The sequence below is a fragment of the Arachis hypogaea genome, chromosome 20 (assembly GCF_003086295.3).
Source record: "Arachis hypogaea cultivar Tifrunner chromosome 20, arahy.Tifrunner.gnm2.J5K5, whole genome shotgun sequence".
Classification (NCBI taxonomy): Eukaryota; Viridiplantae; Streptophyta; class Magnoliopsida; order Fabales; family Fabaceae; genus Arachis; species Arachis hypogaea.
In genome coordinates this window covers 143518857-143537534 of record NC_092055.1, presented here as the reverse complement: position 1 = coordinate 143537534, position 18678 = coordinate 143518857, and the positions used below count along the sequence as shown (strand labels likewise).

At 31.7% G+C, this 18678-nt stretch overlaps 2 protein-coding genes and 1 pseudogene across 2 annotated transcripts; all 3 read right to left on the bottom strand.

The window, feature by feature from the left end:
* Positions 1-183: 183 nt before the first annotated feature.
* LOC112785046 (putative disease resistance protein At3g14460) lies at positions 184-4322 on the bottom strand. The gene is made up of 2 exons (XM_072229867.1): positions 2976-4322; positions 184-1295 (listed from the first exon to the last, which is right to left on the bottom strand). The coding sequence occupies exons 1-2, from the start codon at positions 3970-3972 to the stop codon at positions 1207-1209; spliced, it is 1086 nt and encodes a 361-aa protein (XP_072085968.1). The 5' UTR covers positions 3973-4322; the 3' UTR covers positions 184-1206.
* Positions 4205-8713, bottom strand: LOC112786624 (peptide chain release factor 1, mitochondrial). Its single transcript, XM_029296675.2, has 11 exons — positions 8614-8713; positions 8419-8519; positions 8201-8299; positions 6474-6657; positions 6259-6307; positions 6096-6174; positions 5901-5975; positions 5744-5821; positions 5210-5368; positions 4995-5090; positions 4205-4666 (listed from the first exon to the last, which is right to left on the bottom strand). Exons 1-11 carry the CDS (start codon positions 8711-8713, stop codon positions 4472-4474), a joined length of 1215 nt encoding a protein of 404 aa, XP_029152508.1. The 3' UTR covers positions 4205-4471.
* A 1044-nt stretch (positions 8714-9757) lies between these two features.
* LOC112786623 (cytochrome P450 71D11-like) lies at positions 9758-12364 on the bottom strand (annotated as a pseudogene).
* Between the last annotated feature and the right edge of the window lie 6314 nt (positions 12365-18678).

Sequence of the window (18678 nt, the reverse complement as noted above, 5' to 3'; positions counted from 1 at the left end):
GTCAAAGGTAAGTCAAACTCATTTATGTAAAGCTTAAAAAAGAGAAAAAAAAAAAAACTTTATTTCTTGGTGCTCGAGTCATGTTTGGTTAATAAACTGAGTTACCCTTCATTTTTTTTGTTTAATGAGTAGTTTCGGAAATGGAGGAGACATGAATTCCGGGAAGATTAATCACATGTATACAAGATTTTGACAGCATAGTTTAGAAGCTAGATTCACCAGCTGTAGGAGATGAGTTTATGGAACAGAAGAGAAAAAAATGAAGAAATAAGAGAATTGATGAGTGAAGTTGCATTGAATTGTTGCAACTTCAATCTGTTCTCTCAGAGGAGTAGTACAAGCTATATATAGTCTTAACACTATCTATCTATAACTAACTAACGAATGGAAAGTAAAACTACTTGATACAGAATCTGTTATTCTAACAGATTCTTGATTCTCTTTCACTCTATCACCAGCACTTAGAAGTTACCTGCTTAAAGCCATTATCAATTAAAAGAGAGTTGTTCATCATCAATAAATACATTGGAAACATGAGCTATCTTAACCCAATCTTTTCCTTCTGTTTTGCTGCAATTTTTCATCAGCTCAGAGCAATCTCTGATAAAGAGAAATTCAAGAGATGCAGATACTCCTCCGTCAGGCAAAGATGAAATAACAGGACAATCATTCATTTCTAAATGCTTAAGCGAATAGAGGCATGACAGCAGTGGAAGCGAGGCTAAGCTGGGGCAATGTTCCACCTTAAGCTTTTGTAAACATGGGAAGTCACCACCTTGAACTCCTACCCACTCTTCCAATTTAGGCATGGCCTCAATTGTAAGTTCTTTCAAGGTCGGAAACGCATGAGACTGTTGACCTTTTCCATCTCTACAGAATCTTTCATCTATTCTCTGAAGCTTACACATTTCTTTGATATGCAAAAATTGAAGACATGGCAATTTACCAATGGGCTCAAGGTGTTCACAATTCAAACAGTTATGTAGAGTCATATCAACCATACAATCATAACAAGGATCAGCAATCCAACTCGGAAGCTTAGAACCACCATAGCATAGCAATGCCAACTCTTCAAGGCCCAGAGGGGGTCTTAAGCATTCAAGGATTTGCTCTTCTTTCCTAGCATCGGCAACCCTTGGCTCGGTCCATCTTAACAGTATCCTACAAAGGAACTTCTTGCTGCTCAAATCAGCTTCCATTGCTTCCTCAAAACTCAGAGACATTCTCAATTCTCGAAATGCAAAATGCACCCGTAAGATTGATCATTTTCTTTAACTCCACAATCCGGCACCCATCTGTTAGGATTTGGTTGAATTAGTCCCACATTGCTTAGGATAGCAAATGGAGTGGGTGGCCTAGGCTATAAATATGAGGCTAAGTTCTCCATTTGTTTTTGCACCAGTCAGAAACACTTTAAGCTTGTATCTGATTTTTCTTTTCCTCTGTACTCTTTGATTAGAGAGTGTTGTGAGGTGTAGTTAGATATTTGCTTTGAAAGAGTGTGGGTGTACTGGGGTGCCGGTGAGAGAAAGAAGTCTATGTGTTGTAACAATTTTCACATAGTGATATTCTCTGGTTGTCATTTGACAACGGCCGTGGTTTTTTCTCCGGTAATTGGAGTTTCCACGTTAAATTCTTGTGTTGTGATTGTGTCTATTTTATTTCTCTGTCAAAGGTGTTTTCTCAAGGGGGAATTGTGTCTTATTCCCAACAAGTGGTATCAGAGCTTCGGTTCGGTGGGATTTATTCTTAGTATGCTCTGTGGTTGCAGCCTAGTCTGACCTTCCACATCAGAAAAGAATTTTGTCCTGTGGCTTGAGGTTGATCTTTGGTTGCTGTTGTTGTTGCTGGAAGGCAGTGTGACTCTGTGAGAGTGCAGTTTGGAAAAGGTTCTGGCTAAGGAAAGACTTGGTATTTAAGTGTGTCCATTGTGACCCACCTCTCTTTCCTGGGGACCCTTCCTAGTGCACGGTCTACAGTTGAGTTATAATATTCCAGTATACGGTTGCAACAATGTCAGGATATTCAAGTGCTGTGAAGCTTGAAATAGAGAAATTTGATGGAAGAATCAATTTTGGCTTGTGGCAAGTACAAGTCAAGGATGTGTTGATACAATCAGGTTTGCACAAGGCGTTGAAGGAGAAGATCTCTGGTTGCTCTCTCTATGAGAGAAGATGATGTTCTCTAGAAGACAAGAAGTATCCTCATGGTATTACCGCACTGCCATGGATAAGGATGAGTTGTGGCAATCAGGTCCACAATTGCACACGGGCATTGGTTGGCGTTGAGATGCAAGGTGTGTGGCGGAGTTAGGTCGATGGCTGAAGAACTTCCAGGAAAAGCCAATTTGGAAGTTGCACCATGAATTTTCAGCAAGGTTTCGATCTGTACCAAGGCGAAATTCTTGGAGTGGTCTAATTCCAAGTGAGTATACTTTCATGGTGGAGTATGATAGTTCTCTGAACTATGATTGTCGGTATAGACAATGGCAGCAAAGAATTGTCGGTGTTGACAATGGAAGCTGAAGATGTGTGACTATTTCAATCAAGGTGGAGATTGTTAGGATTTGGTTGAATTAGTCCCACATTGCTTAGGATAGCAAATGGAGTGGGTGGCCTAGGCTATAAATATGAGGCTAAGTTCTCCATTTGTTTTTGCACCAGTCAGAAACACTTTAAGCTTGTATCTGATTTTTCTTTTCCTCTGTACTCTTTGATTAGAGAGTGTTGTGAGGTGTAGTTAGATATTTGCTTTGAAAGAGTGTGGGTGTACTGGGGTGCCGGTGAGAGAAAGAAGTCTATGTGTTGTAACAATTTTCACATAGTGATATTCTCTGGTTGTCATTTGACAACGGCCGTGGTTTTTTCTCCGGTAATTGGAGTTTCCACGTTAAATTCTTGTGTTGTGATTGTGTCTATTTTATTTCTCTGTCAAAGGTGTTTTCTCAAGGGGGAATTGTGTCTTATTCCCAACACCATCATCCTTGCCAACAAGAAATGCCGGCAGAGTTTGAAGATTGATCAAATTACCCATCCAAGGAGGCATTGATTTCAGTTGCCTCACAACATCAAGCTCAAGATGCCTCAAACTAATGAGCTTCCCAATCCCTTTAGGCAACCCAACTAACTCTAAACATCCCCTAAGCCTAAGAGTTTGCAAATTACAAAGACTAACTAGCGAATCAGGCAAGCGTTTAATGGGCGTATAAGACAAATCAAGATACCGAAGCGATTTCAAACTCCCGATAGAACTCGGCAGCTCTGATATAAGATTCCTACTAAAATTCAAAGACCTCAATCCCTTAAGGCACAAGAAAAGATTTCGCGGAATGCGTTCAACATAAAACCCAGGCACAGGAACAAGAAATAGCGTGTTCAGATTTTCAAACCTCTCAATTACATCAAAACCCGAGGCGCAAGCCACACTCTTTGAATCCACTGACAAATGCTTCACATTCTTAGGTACTTTATCCCAATTTGCATCCAATACCATATGGTATTCAAGCACTGAGAACGTGATCTTATCCTGGTTGATTCTATAGAGTAACCTCCTCGTCTTCCCGTGGACGAAATCCACGGACGGATCAGATCTCGAGGGAACAATAACTTGGCTGGAGACGAGCGAATCGAAGACTTGGGCTGCATCGTGCTCCTGCTGCCTGGTGGAGCACTGTAAGAGTCCCTGGGCTACCCACAGAGAAACCAGTTCTTGTTTGGAGAATTCGTAGCTGGGAGGGAAGAGGGAACAGTGTGAGATGAAAGGGAAACGACCGTTGCTGAATTGAATAACTACCTGGCGGAAGTTTTCGGGAGAGATGGAGATGAGGGTGGTGCTGGCGCGTCTTTTCTTGCGAGCGATGAAGGGGGGAGAAGAGGACGGAGTGTGCCCTAAATTGAGCTTGTCGTGCAGCCCTGTAATCTCAAAATCCTCGGAAGGATCATCATCGAGTGCAGAAGCAGAATTGGAATCCATGTCGCTGGCGGTGTAATTCAGTGACAGTTATATGAAAAGCTTTTTTCTGCAGCTCTGTCCTCAATTCTACAATTTCAGAGAAGTTGTTGTTGTTGTTTTTTTTTTTTAATCAAAGATACGAGACTCGAATCCACAACCTCTTAATTGAGTATGGGGAGACTATGCCGTTTGAGTTATAACTTATAACTCATTGGCAAGTGTTCCACCGTTTCGGACTCGAACAAAGAAAAGATATCACCAACCCTTTTTATTTGTTATTTGAAGTAGTCAACCCTAAATTTAAGTTTTTCTGTTTTTCATAAATAAATAAAAACATTCAATTATAACAATACATTTGATTTGATGCCATGCTAAATCTATCATAATTTCTACTTTTTTTTTTCTCTCAAAATCTAGCATATCTTTGTTCAAATACAAGAATTTTTCTTTTTCAGCATGTGAAGTACAAAAATGAGTCCCCAAACTAACCGTCAGTAACGCCTGAATCCATCAGTTGGTGTCAATGAGAAGAACTAAAAGTTGCAATTGCATCCATTTCTTGTTGCAATAGAAGAGCATCAATAAATACCTCAAGATTCTCACCTTGCATCACATCATCTATTGAGTGATAAGTTATGCCAACTCTATGATCAGTTACACGACCTTGGGAAAAGTTGTATGTCCGGATGCGTTCAGATCTATCACCGCTGCCAATCTGTACAGTTTGACAAATCTTAGCCTTTGTTTTGAGATATTTGGTCAGAAACTGAAAGATTGAGACTCAGTATTATGTTTGTTGATTTAGAGATTGGTACTAAAATTTCGGTCTCTGTACCCAAAATTTCAGTATTTCAGTACCCTCCAAAAAGACGCAGGAGACTATAAAATGAGGGTATTTTAGGTATAAAATGTTATTAAAGTTTCAGTCTCTGTCTCTTAATCTCTATCTCTCAGTCTTTTGGTCTCTATTTCTGCACCAAACGCTAAGTCAAACTAATAAGGTATAGGCAATTCAACACAGTTCACAACAATAAAAATCCTACCTGTTCTGACCGAAGTTTTGATCGTGTGCTATGAGCTCGGAGCCTTTCCATTTCAAATAGCTTTGCACACAATACTTTAAGTGCTCTGGCCTTGTTCTAAACAGAAATAAGAAAGCATATGTAGAATGTAGAAATGAGACACCTTAACTGATGGAACACATTTCAGGTTAAAATCATCAAATGAAAATTATGCCCAATATTTTGAAAATACTCACTTGGTGTTGAGAACGCTCATTTTGTATAGAAACTGTAATCCCAGTTGGAATGTGAGTTATTCTAACAGCACTGTTTGTTGTATTTGCATGCTGACCACCCGAACCACTAGATCTGTAGGTATCAATTTTTAGGTCTTCATTCTTCAATTGAACATCAACCTGCATATCCTTAAACATATCATATTGTCTCATACTAGACTGAACATAAACTACTACTTCATATACTTAAATAAAAAGTGCTCAATTAGAGCACTAATTCATAATTTGAACATAATGACGGCTGACTGGGTTCTTTGCGGTTATTTGGAACGTTTGGTTGGAACGCAATAACATGATTTTCAACAATAAAGAGGTAACTGTTGATGTCCTACAGTGAACTGGTATTGATCCTACTGGTTGTTGATGGTAATGCCGGAGATGACATAGGATTGTTAACCTTGTGTTTAGATTTGCTTTTGTATCTGTCTGTTTTATGCTCCACTCTCATGTGTCGAGCTTCATTTGTTTCAAAAAAAAAGCTTAGTTATTAATTACCTCATCAGCCTGAGGGAGGATTGCAACAGAAACAGCACTGGAATGAACTCGTCCTGATTTTTCTGTCACAGGAACTCTCTTAAAAAAAAGGAAGAAAGAAGTCAGCAATGACAGAAAGTAGATTTGTTCATGGATGGTAAAAGGTTGTAGCCAAAACCTGTACTCTATGGATTCCACTTTCAAATTTTAGTTTCCCAAAAGCACCATCTCCTACAATTGCTGCACTAGCTTCCTGAGAAAGTGAAGTTCAAACAAGAAATCCATCAGATGAAGGATGAAATGCAGTTCTACTATATCAGGAACTTGAGTAAAGCACATAACTCAGATCATACAGAATGTACAAAATATGTACCTTGTATCCTTTAAGATCTGATTGAGCAATATCTACTACTTCAAATTTCCAGCCATTCTTGTGAGCATACTTTTCATACCTGTATCATGTTAGACGATATCACTTTTTAGAAAAATGTAACAGTAGTTTCCTTTTGATTTCGATGACACAAATGCAACCTTACATTTTGAAGATGTCCATTGCAAACAAAGAAGCCTCCTCCCCACCAGTGCCTGTCAAAAGTGGTAAAAGCAAATGAAAGTGGCAACAAATGAAGTCAAAACAGAACAAAAGTAAGAAACAATCAACACAACCCAAGACAACTTGACACACATTCATCGGAGAACAATTTTGATTATAAAAAATAATAGATATTCTTATTCAACAGTGACACATCACCTGCTCTGACCTCCAAAATGCAGTTTCTTTCATCAGCATCGTCCTTAGGAAGTAAGGACTTCAACAGCAAATGTTGCAGTCTTCGTTCTTCCTCTATGGCCTGCCCCATTTCCTCTGTCGCCATATTAATCATGTCTTTGTCTTCGGAACATTCAACCACCAGTGACTTCAAGCCATCAATTTCCTACACAAAGAGCAAGTAGGCAAAGGATTCATCTGTCCCATTACGTTTGGACTATTATATGGTTACAATAATAAAATATATTTTTTAAATTTTTTAATAATTATCAAATAGTTTTTATTTAATTTTAATTATAAATTAATTCTTTATATATTATTTAATTATAAAATCTATCATCTATTTTATAAATTATTATTTTATTATTAATCTATTATATTTATTAACAATTAGAAATAAAAACAACAACGGAATAGATCTATTAATCATGACCTCCATACATATTTTGGTAATGCAAATCAATGAATTTTTTTATCTTTTGATCCATTACAGAAATACAACATAATCGATTGAATTTTGCAAGACAATATAATTCTCAAAATTCCATATAATTAGAAGTGTTACATAATCGATTAATTGCGCCGTACAATATGAATTTTTTCTTATTCAATTGAATCAATTGAAGTGTTACTTTACTCTCTGGTCTATTCCTGAACTCGAATTAAAATCCATCTGTTTAGTTTCCAATTCTAGCACTGCCTGAGTGCCTTCTATTCCACCTTAAAATTGCACCTATTTCCCTCCAATCTATCGGTTCTGCTCTATATTATATCCATTAGTTCAGATAAATGATTCAGCATGTTGTGCTTCAATCACCTCTACCTCCTTTTTGGGCCCATTCTATATATTTCAAAATGCACTCTATTTTTTTTGTACTATGCCCTATTCCTTCCGCCCCAATAGAAGTTCATAGGAATTCTTTTTTGGTGTGTTTTGAACAAAAAATTTTTTAGAATTTTAAAAAAATCTATATTATTCTGCGGAATTCAATCCATTGAGATACCAACAAACATGATTCCTTAGTTTTTACGGCGGATCGAGAGATAAAAAATTCATTAATTCGCATTATCAAAATATTTATAGAGATCCTGATTTTTGTTTTTAATGGTTAACAAATATGATAGATAAATAATAAAATAATAATTTATAAAATAGATAGTAGATTTTATAATTAAATAATATATAAAAAATTAAGAAAAAAATTTAAAATAGCTCTTGACAATTACTTCAAAAGACAACGAGGCTCTTGACAAAAATAAAATACCAACCCGGCTCCTGAGACAAAAAAAATACCAATTCGGTCTCTGAGATTTACTTTTATTTTTTTTTGTACAGGGGCTAATCAGTCCTAAAAAAAGATCAGGAACAGGTTAAGTGTTTTCTTTTTTTTTTTTTTTTTCTTGAAGGCCTCGTCCTTTCGAGATAATTGTCAGGAGTTAGATGGGTATTCACTCTAAAATTAATTTATAATTAAAATTAGTTCAGAACTATTTAATAATTATTAAAAAACTAAAAAAATAGAAAAAAAAAAAAAAGAAAAACCGTCGAATCATTTGCCCCACAAAGTAGGAAAAAAAAAAAGTAACACAAGTTAATGCAAAGACAAAACAAAACAAAAAAGCTACTTAACATTACTCTTTATCTTCCCCCCTTTTGAATTTTCTTAATGAAAGAAACACCCAAAAAGCGCACGAAGAGGGTTCAATACCTTCTGTTTAGCCCTCAACTCAATAATAAGGTGTAACGAACCGCTCAGCTTTCGCAGCTCCTTATTAGCTCTTGCGTATTCTGATGGTGATATTTCCGGCTGTCATCAAGTAACAAGAATAATTAAAACATAGGATAGCGGATGAACAGTGAGATTTAAACTTAGAAATTGTGAAGAAAAACAAAAGAGAAATGAAAGAAGGCATTGCATTGCATTACGTGATTGAGAAGATTGTTGAGAGTGGTAGACCTGTACTCAATAGCAGACAGTCTCCGTTCCATTATGCTTAAGAGCTCCTTAGACAGTTGAGGTTGCACTTCTGTTAATGCATCAATTCAAATTCGATCAATATTCTAGCAATAAATGAATTTCACAGGCTCTAATGATTCATCATCAAGAGTGGAATGAGGTACCAGCAGAGTAAAAACGTAGGGAAAAAGGAGTTGGAGGGTGGAATAGTGTTGATTTGAAGTGCTTGGGCAACATACTAAGAGAACGAAGAGTTCTCATCATGGTCGATTCATTTCTTTTCCAAATTCCCAAAGCTTCGTTGTTTTCACTTCACGCTATCATCTTCTAAATCCACCTCAACATAAGTTTAATATTTTAGTTAATATTAATTTGTAATTTTTTAGTAATTTTGTTTTTCGATTAGATATTTAAATTAAATTTGTAGTAAAAAACTAAATTTATTAAAAAATAATACATAGATGAATTTGTTATATAAAAATAAAATCAACTACTGAGATTGTTTATTTTTTTTTTACTATATAATCTATTAAAATATATACTTATTCAAAATTTAAATTATTTTTTATTTATACAATTATTGAAACTTAATATTTAATAAATATCTAATCAAAATATTTTTATTTCGTTATAACAATTGCTTTTATGATCAATATATCTTACAAACTTATAATATAATCTAGTTTTTTTTTTTCGTAATTTTTATTAGATAACCACAAAAGTTCTCCAATTCTTGTTATTTTCTATTTTTTATGCAGCTCTATCAATTCTATAATTTTAGAAAAAGTATTATTTTATTTTCGAACTCAAACAAAGAAAAGAGGAGAAAAACACTAATTTAGCTCCTGATTATTATTTTAAAGGACAAAATTTTTTTGTTTAAAAAAAGAATTCAAATCAAATTTTACTTTTTAATGATTAAGACAACTCAATCGTTAAACTGATGACATGGCCATTAAATATTTAACTGTCACCACTCAAATGGTTAGAGACTGACATTGGTTAGGGACTCCTTAGTCCCAATTCATAAAAAAAAAATTTGTCATTGTTGCCAACTTCTTTCATTGAAAAGATGAATAAAAATATTGATAATTTCTGGACAATAACAGAATTACATAATAGAAAAGTCTAGGGACAGTAACTTTGTTAAATTCTGGCCAGCATATAACCAACAAAGAAAAGTGAGTTATTGGATAAAATTTCACACCATTAAAATTATCATTGATGGCTATAAATCACAAAAGTTACTGATCCCTTAACATTTCTCTTACAGAATATTAATTATTTCAAATTATAGAGTACATTTATTTTATAATTAAGCTAATGTACGAGAAGTGATGGGAATCAAGTAGAGGTCTTGTTTTCTTTTTGCAGTAATTCCAACTTGTTCAGTCATGTCCACATCATCAAATTTCATTTCATTGGAAGCTTCCAATCAAAGTGATACAACAAAAATGCAAGTGTCAACTCAACATTCATTATGCCAAACGTGCTTGCAGGACATATTCTTCTTCCACCTCCAAATGGGAGGTACTCAAAATTATTTCCTTTATAATCAATAGAATTATTATTTTCCATGAATCTCTCCGGATAAAACTTTTCAGGTTCGGTCCAGTAGTTTGGATCTCTTCCAATAGCCCAAACATTCACTATCACCTTACTTTTGTAGGGTATGTGATATCCATTGATCTCACATTCTTGTTTTCCACATTCTCTTGGAAGTAAGAGGGGAAGTGGAGGGTGTAACCTTAGTGTTTCTTTCACAACTGAGTTCAAATACTTGAGTTCATGGATACAAGTCTCGTCAACCCTTCCACTTTTGTTGAATATGTCCCTAACTTCAGCTTGTGTTTTTTGCAATACTCTTGGATTCTTCATCATCTCTGACATTACCCAATCTATGGTTGTTGCTGTTGTCTCCCCTCCAGCAGTAAAAATGGTCTAAAATGTAACCATGATATATGAGGTTAAGTTCTAAGTAACTTTATTTGTAAAGGAATTTCATCAATACTGTATATATACATAACATGATTATTAAGTGTAATTATTTTAGTAAAAACTCAGGTACACTCAACTTCACGTGAAGTTAATAGCTGAGAGCTGTTAGATGATTTGACCGATTTGACTAAATTTTCATATAACGGCTCTCAACTATCAACTTCATGTGAAGTCCACTACACCTTAGTTTCCACCAATTATTTTATTTAAGTTACATAGCGTGACAAATAATTTCACCTCTAGTTCACAATGTTTGCCACTATATATAGATAAATTTCTGTGGTCTAATAATATATATATTTGTAAGCCTTTGTTGTGGATAATCTTTTTTATAACATAAAGAAGTTATTTTTAGGTTTTATAAAACATAAATAAATATAGACACATATTAATTTTATGAGTTTAATTTTTATATATTAATAATATAAATAATTATATACAATCATTTAATTATATCTATTTTTTTATATATATTCATTCACACAATAATTGTTAAAAAAATTACTTAACTTTTACTAACATAATGATACTTATAATTAAGAATAAAATATTTTTTTATTCTTAATATTTATAATTTTTTTAAAAAAATTCCTAATATGTATTTAGTTTTATCTTTAATATTTTTAATTTATGTTAAAATTATTCCTGAACGTTAACTTTATGTGAAATATTATTAGAAATAAAATTAAAAATTTTTAAGGATAATTTTGATATAAATTAAAAATATTAAAAAAAATTAAATAATTAATTAATAACAAAAAATAATAAATTATGATAAACTTCTAACATCTCTTAAAACTAAATTCTTAATTCTACACATAAAATTATTAAAGAAAATGTAATATGTTGTAAAGGAAGTTCATGCAACTAAGCATTCATCTAAGTCAATGAACAATTAAGCAGCAGGATTATATTATGATCTTCAATAAAATTACTGTGATTACACTTACCAGGATTATGGCTTTGATGTTGTCCTCAGTGAAGAAAATATCTTGATTGATACCATTAGCACCATCCACAAATTTTAGTAGAACATCTACAAGATCTTCATTTGAATCATGATCACCACCTTGGACTTCTTCAACATCATTGTGGTCATTGATGATGTTTTTCAATATCCTATCACTTTTTCTTCGCAACCTCTCAAGCTTAGGTCTCAAACCACTCACAAGTTGAATCCATTTAGAAGAAGGAAACAACTCGCCCATGTCAAAACCCGCCCCAATCATTGCTACTTCTTTTGCAACTGCTATGAACTCCTCTTGATCTTTGCATCTTGATCCAAACGCAGCCCTTGAAATGATTGCATATGTTGTTGAAATCACTTCTTCGGTGAGGTTGATCATGCTCTGTGTATTCGAGTCAATAGTAATCCTTTTGACAAGACTATTGAACTCTTCTTCTCTTATTGATTTGAAAGAATTCACACGCTTTGGACTGAAAAGCTCTAATGTGGAAACTTTCCTTAGAAGCTTCCAATAATTTCCATATGGTGAGAAAGCTATATCTGTGCAATTATATGTAACAATCTCTGAGAAAAGAAATTTAGGCCTTGAAGCAAAGATAACATCATGTGTTTTCATTACCAACTTTGCATACTCTGGAGAGGAAACAACAATGGCAGAGATTTCACCAAGTTGAAGGTGCATCAGTGGTCCATATTTGATGGCCAAATCTCTTAGTTTTCTATGTGGTGTGGATGTAACAAGATGGGGTATTATGTTTCCTATAATGGGTAGTTTCCATGGTCCTGGAGGTATGTTTAAAGCTGCACCACTTTTCTTTTTATGGTTTTTTGCTATTTTGAGTGAAGCAGTGATGAAGAGAATAATTAAGGAGATAAATGCTGATAATAAGTTGAAGAGTAGAGAAGAATCCATGGAGAGAGATAAGAGGGACTTAATAAGTGCTTTTTTGTTCTATATCTATGTCTTAATTAGTTGGATTTACATATCAAAATATATAGGCAATTATTATAGAAGCACACAAAAATTGAGTGTTGGTTGGTCTCAGGTGTTCAAATTCTTAGATACTTAGATACTTAGATATTTCTGAAGGCAACTACTCTCATGAAGATGCCAAAAACATCTTCTCATGATGATCCTTGTTTAAAAAGTGTAATTTATTTATTTAGCAACATTTTAAATAAAAATAACATTTTTACTTCAAATAAAATCAAGTCTTACAATCTATTATCTAATAGTTAAAATGATGTATCTTCACATGATGATAATCATTAAATCTTCATTGGAGTAGCTACCATTTCTGAATAGTTAGATACTTAGATAAGTAATATTTTCAGAAACCTTATCCTCACTTATTTAAGATAGTAATGTAGATAGATTAGATGAATACCCACCACATATATAAATCAAAACGTTTTACATACATGTGCCGATATTCTATGTCGACTAATTATAAGCAATCACATCAACGAAGATACTTTTTTTTTCTTGTATAATACATATTAGTGAACGAAGTGTTGGGAAAACTCAACAAAAATTTAAACAAAAATATGACTAAAAAGTGGAAGCACTAAAAATAATTTTTTTAAAATTTGTGCGATTAATTAGACAATACAAAAGATACTCTAAGCATCAAATACAATGATAGAAATAAATAATCAGACACCATAATTTTAATATAGGAAAATTCTTAAAAGAGGGACAAAAAATTTACGAGACCTAGTCCAATAAAATCTTTTATTATCAAAATAATGAGTATACAATCAGTCTTTCTAGTGACACTAGGGCATCTCAATAATCAATAAAATACATCATTAAAACTGATGGAATCAACATAAATCCTCCACAAAGCGGGTATCTCAAATCAGACAAAAAAAAAGACAATACAACTAGTAAGTTATATGCTAATGTTTATCTCTATACCAGGAATAACATACATACTAAAATTTCATAAAAAATTTAGTAAGTACCGATTTAATCGAATAAAAAATGGCATGCTCTTTTTCTTTATAATTTCTTCTTCCCTTCGACGCCGAAAAACCCTCTCACTCTCTTATTGTTTCGTTTTTTCTTTTCAAAAGTGAGGGACTCATCACTTCTCTCTCTCCCTCCATGGCTTTTTAGTCATTTCTTTCTTTTTTTTTTTTAATAACTTGTGGGCTCTACTTTGTTGGGGAGCCACCAACAAATCTCTCCCTCACCAACTCAAGTGGGGATAGTTTACTCCATCAAGTCTATCTTCTCTTTGTAGGAATCAAATTTCATTGCAGGTAAACTCTTAGTCATTATATCTGAACCATTATTATCAATATGCATCTTCTCAAGTGCATATGACTTCATCTCAAGCGCTTGACGTATCCAATGATACCTCACCTCTATGTGCTTCGATCTGGAATGAAACGTCGGATTCTTGTTAAGATGGATAGCACTCTGACTATCACAAAATAATACAAATTAAACTTCTCTTGATTGATGACTAACTCTTGTAGAAATTTTTTCATCCACAAGAGTTCCTTAGAAGTTTCAACAACAGCAATGTATTTTACCTCTGTAGTAGACAAAGTAACACATTTCTGAAGTCGAGATTGCCACGACACAGCTCTCCCTACAAAAGTCATCATATAACCAGAAGTAGACTTTCTTGAATCAAGATCCCCAGCCATATCCACATCTGTGTAACCATCCAACACAGGTTGGCCACTCCCAAAACATAAACAAAATTTGAAAGTACTATTAAGGTATCTGAGAATCCACTTCACTGCTTGCCAGTGTTCTTTACCAGGATTAGAGAGAAACCGACTAACAACTCCAACGGCATGAGCAATATCTGGCCTGGTGTAAACCATAGCATACATCAAACTGCCAACTGCAGATGCATATGGAATCTTCTTCATTTCTACTTTCTCTTTCTCACTTGTAGGACATTGCCGCAAACTCAGCTTGAAATGACTAACAAGTGAAGTACTAACAGAGTAACAGGTTTCGATTTACTCATGCTAAACCTCTCTAAAATTTTCTCAATATACTTCTGCTAATAAATTATATCATAATATTCATCTCTATATCAGAAATAACATACTAAAATTTTATAAAAAATAAAACAAATATACGATTTAATCGAATAAAAAATAGCATGCTCTTTTTTGCTAATTTCTTCTTCCCTTCTACGCCGAAAAACCTCTCACTCTCTTAGTGTTTCATTTTTTTCTTTTCAAAAGTGAGGGACTGGTTTGTCTCTCTCTCCGTCCAAAGCTTTTTAGCCATATTTTTTTTTTGGTGGATACTACAATGAAGATGGCATAATTGTCTTCATATGAGTATATTTCTTTTTGACCTTTGGATGATGGATTGTATGGTTAGATTTTGATATTTATAAAAGTGTTGTTTTTGTTTAAAGTGTGGCTAAATAAATAAACCACACTTTTAACCAAAGCATCTTCATGAGAAGATATTTTTGCCATCTTCATTGTAGTATCCACCTTTTTTTTTTATAATTTATGGACCCCACTTAATTGGAGATCAACCGACATAAAATAATACAAATAAAAAATTTTAATTTTAAAAATTCAAAAACTTTTTATAAAAAAATTGTAAGCGATTTTAAAAATAAGATATGAGTATAAATAAGTTCAAATAAGCTTAATACGAGACGAAAATTCATGTTTTTTAATTTTGATTCATACACAACTTTTTTTTTTTTACCTTGGTTCGACCTTATAACTTCAATCTGTTCCTTTCAATTAGTATCTTTTATATTACCATTAAATTTCGGTGTCTTTGTTGTGGACATTGCATTTTTCCCTGTGAATATCATTTTAACACATATTATTAATTAGTTTTACTAATAACATCAAGTAACTCTATACAATATAATATCTGGACCATCAGTTTCAGATTATTTTCTGTCGCCACTGTATATTTATGAGCAAAATGAACTAACATTGAAACATAAAATAATATAATTACTTAGCTTTAATTTAACTTCAACATTCATAATTTTTTATATGTAATATCTATAATTGTGTATTTATATTATGTAAAATTATCTATTTATTTTAACAATGTTTAAAGAATAATACAAAATAAAAAAAATAAATACATTAAAAAAAATTATAATTTACTTTAGTTCTTAAGCTATGACTCCAAACATTTTCGTTTGTAATATTGTGTAGGTTCTTGTTGCAACTTGTAACCAACAATGTAATTAAATGACTAATTATTCTGAATTAATTAGTTGCATGTGAAGCCTACCAATGCAACTTAATTAATTAACTATGTGCTGGTTATATATATTTGTTATACACATAATAATAGCAGCTTTACAAAGGCAATTAAGTAGTTAACTTAATTAGCTTCTATCTATTTATGGCTAATTATGGGGTTGGTTTGTTATGTACATTACATTTTATAAATAGTTAAATACAACCAAAAAAATCGATAGACATATTAAATTTAAGAATTATAGATTATTAGATTGTAATCGAGTCTCAGCTACACAAGATGATGATTTTTAAGTAATGTCTAACACTTTCTTGATATTTATTTAAAACTTACATTACTACTATGACTATAATAGTATAATCATAATAGTTACTTAGATAAGTTATAGGCATGAAATAAAATTCAATAATGGTAAGATTTTTTTCTTTCTTTCTTGTGTTGATAAAAATAATTTCAGTCCAAATAATAAAAATATCATATAAATGTCAAAAAAAAAAAAAGTTAAGATACTCTTACATTACTACTATTTTTTTTTTCAAATTATATCCAACAAAAAATAAATATATTTATACTTATCAAAATAGTTGTTAATATAAATATACAAAGCTTTACTTTTTGAAATAAAAATTAGTAAAATTAACCTTAGAAATTACACAAATAACTATATCTTACATAAAATTTTAGTTAAATGTTCATATATTCGCAATATATGTTTTCATATAATAAAACCCATATAATTTTAATAAATATATTTTTCAAAAAATAAATCTTTATACATATTCATAATTATATAGTTAAAATTACTTTTACAATATTTATTAATTATTTCTATTATTTATTTAACTCTGTACTACATTGGCACAGGTATCACTCTAGTAATTAAATAATTAAACTTAATTATATTTGTCCGCTATATAATAAAGATTGAGTGGTCAACAATTTAGTTATTATAGTTATTGAATTATCTTTATTCTAGAATTTGCTTATTTATATACATTTACGACTTTGAGTTTGTACTTTGTATATAATTCAGATGATTTATATCAAAATAAATATTCTCTATTCCAAATTTCTTAGTGAGCCTTGGAGATAGTTTAATTTAATGCTATAAAGTATAAGCTAAGGTATAATACATATATATGATACAAAAGTAACGAAAGAATGAATGGTACATGAGCTAGGCAAGCTCTCTTTTAATTCTGATAATCTCATCTAGCTTTAGTTAGTTAGTTAATTGTAATTAGTGGGACGTTAGTTAATTAGCCTGAGTTAGTTAGTTAATTATTATGGACGAGCTTATCTCGGTTACTCGCTATTTATGCAAATTGACTGAGTTAAAAAATAAAGATATTTTGAATAAAAATTGATTAAATTTAGGAAGCCACTTAAATAAAGATGTTAAAAATGTCTTTTTTTTAAAGATGTTTTTTAAAAATTAAAATTTAACACATAAAATAAATTAAATTATATATATATTCATTTTGAAAACTTTAAATTCTAATCATATAACGATAGAGAAGAAAATGACTAGAATTTAGGATTCTCAAAATTAATATATATAATAAAAGTATTTTATTCATTTTATATAATAGAGATATTGTAGTCATTTTTTATAAAAAATAATATTAATTTAGACGGATTCAAAATTTAATTCACTATTTTTTGATTAAATTAATTTGTCTGACCTAATTTTAAAAAAAATAATATAATTTAAGTGATTATATATATTAAATTTTAATTATTAAAAAATATCTTTAAAAAAAAAGACGTTTTCTGCGTCTTTATAGAAGCATCCCCTTAAATTTAACTACGAGGGAATCATAATAGAGTTTATTATTGAAAAAGATAAAATCAATTATAATTTCAACTGATAGTGATTATAATCATTACAAATTAAATAATAAAAAGATAAACAAAAAGATATATCTAATCAAATCTTGAATCTAATCTAATCTAACCTTATGATTCGTCTACAATACTTTCCCAACATTCAAAGGTCTCACTCTCACTATAAATTCTGTCACTACTCACCACTACACTCTACATTGGACTTCTTTATTTTATTTTTGTTTCCAAAAGTCATTCGATTGCTTCTTTGCCAAGAAAGATGGCCAAGAAATATGAGGGGCTTGCAGTGGGAATCGATCTCGGTACGACATACTCATGTGTTGCTGTGTGGCAGGAAGAACACCAAAGAGCGGAGATCATCCACAATGACCAAGGAAATCGAACAACACCTTCATGTGTTGCTTTCACTGATAAGCAAAGGTTGATCGGTGATGCTGCTAAGAATCAAGCTGCTTCTAATCCAACTAACACTGTCTTTGGTAATTCATCTTCTTTTGTCAATGTCTTTATTCAAATATTATCAGAGTTGTTAGTAATGGTTGAGGGTGTGTTTGGTAAACACGTTGAAAGCACAAAAAGCACATTCAATCTTCTTGAACGCTGTCAATGTCTTTTATTGTTAATTTTTATAATATAAATTTTATTAGAAAGATATAATTAAATACAAAAAAAAAAAAGTATTAAAGAAGAGTACTAACAAATTATAACTAAAAGAGTACTAAATTTTAACATATAAATTTAAATTCTTTTCAAAAATAATTATACTCAAAGAGTGTTAAAATAATATAAATTTAAATGATATAAATTCATGTCTTTTTTTTAGTAATATTTATTTAAATAAAATTTTGAATGATGTAATCCAAACAACATTCATTTTACTATAATCCATTTTGATACAAAATTACCAAACATAAATCACATTAATACCAACTCACTTTTTATCAAATCTAAGTTATGAAATCAATTTTATACAAAATCTCGTTTGCAAACTCTAATCCAAACACATATTCATCAGTAGTTAGTAAATATAATATTTATGAAGTTAGTTGGTAATATCCTTATAAATAGGGCGACACTTGTATCATGTAACAACAATTTTGAACGCAACAACTTCGACATATAATATTATCTTCTTATTCTGTTCTTCTTCCAGAAATTTATTTGTTTTTTTTTCTTTTTCAGATGCTAAAAGGTTGA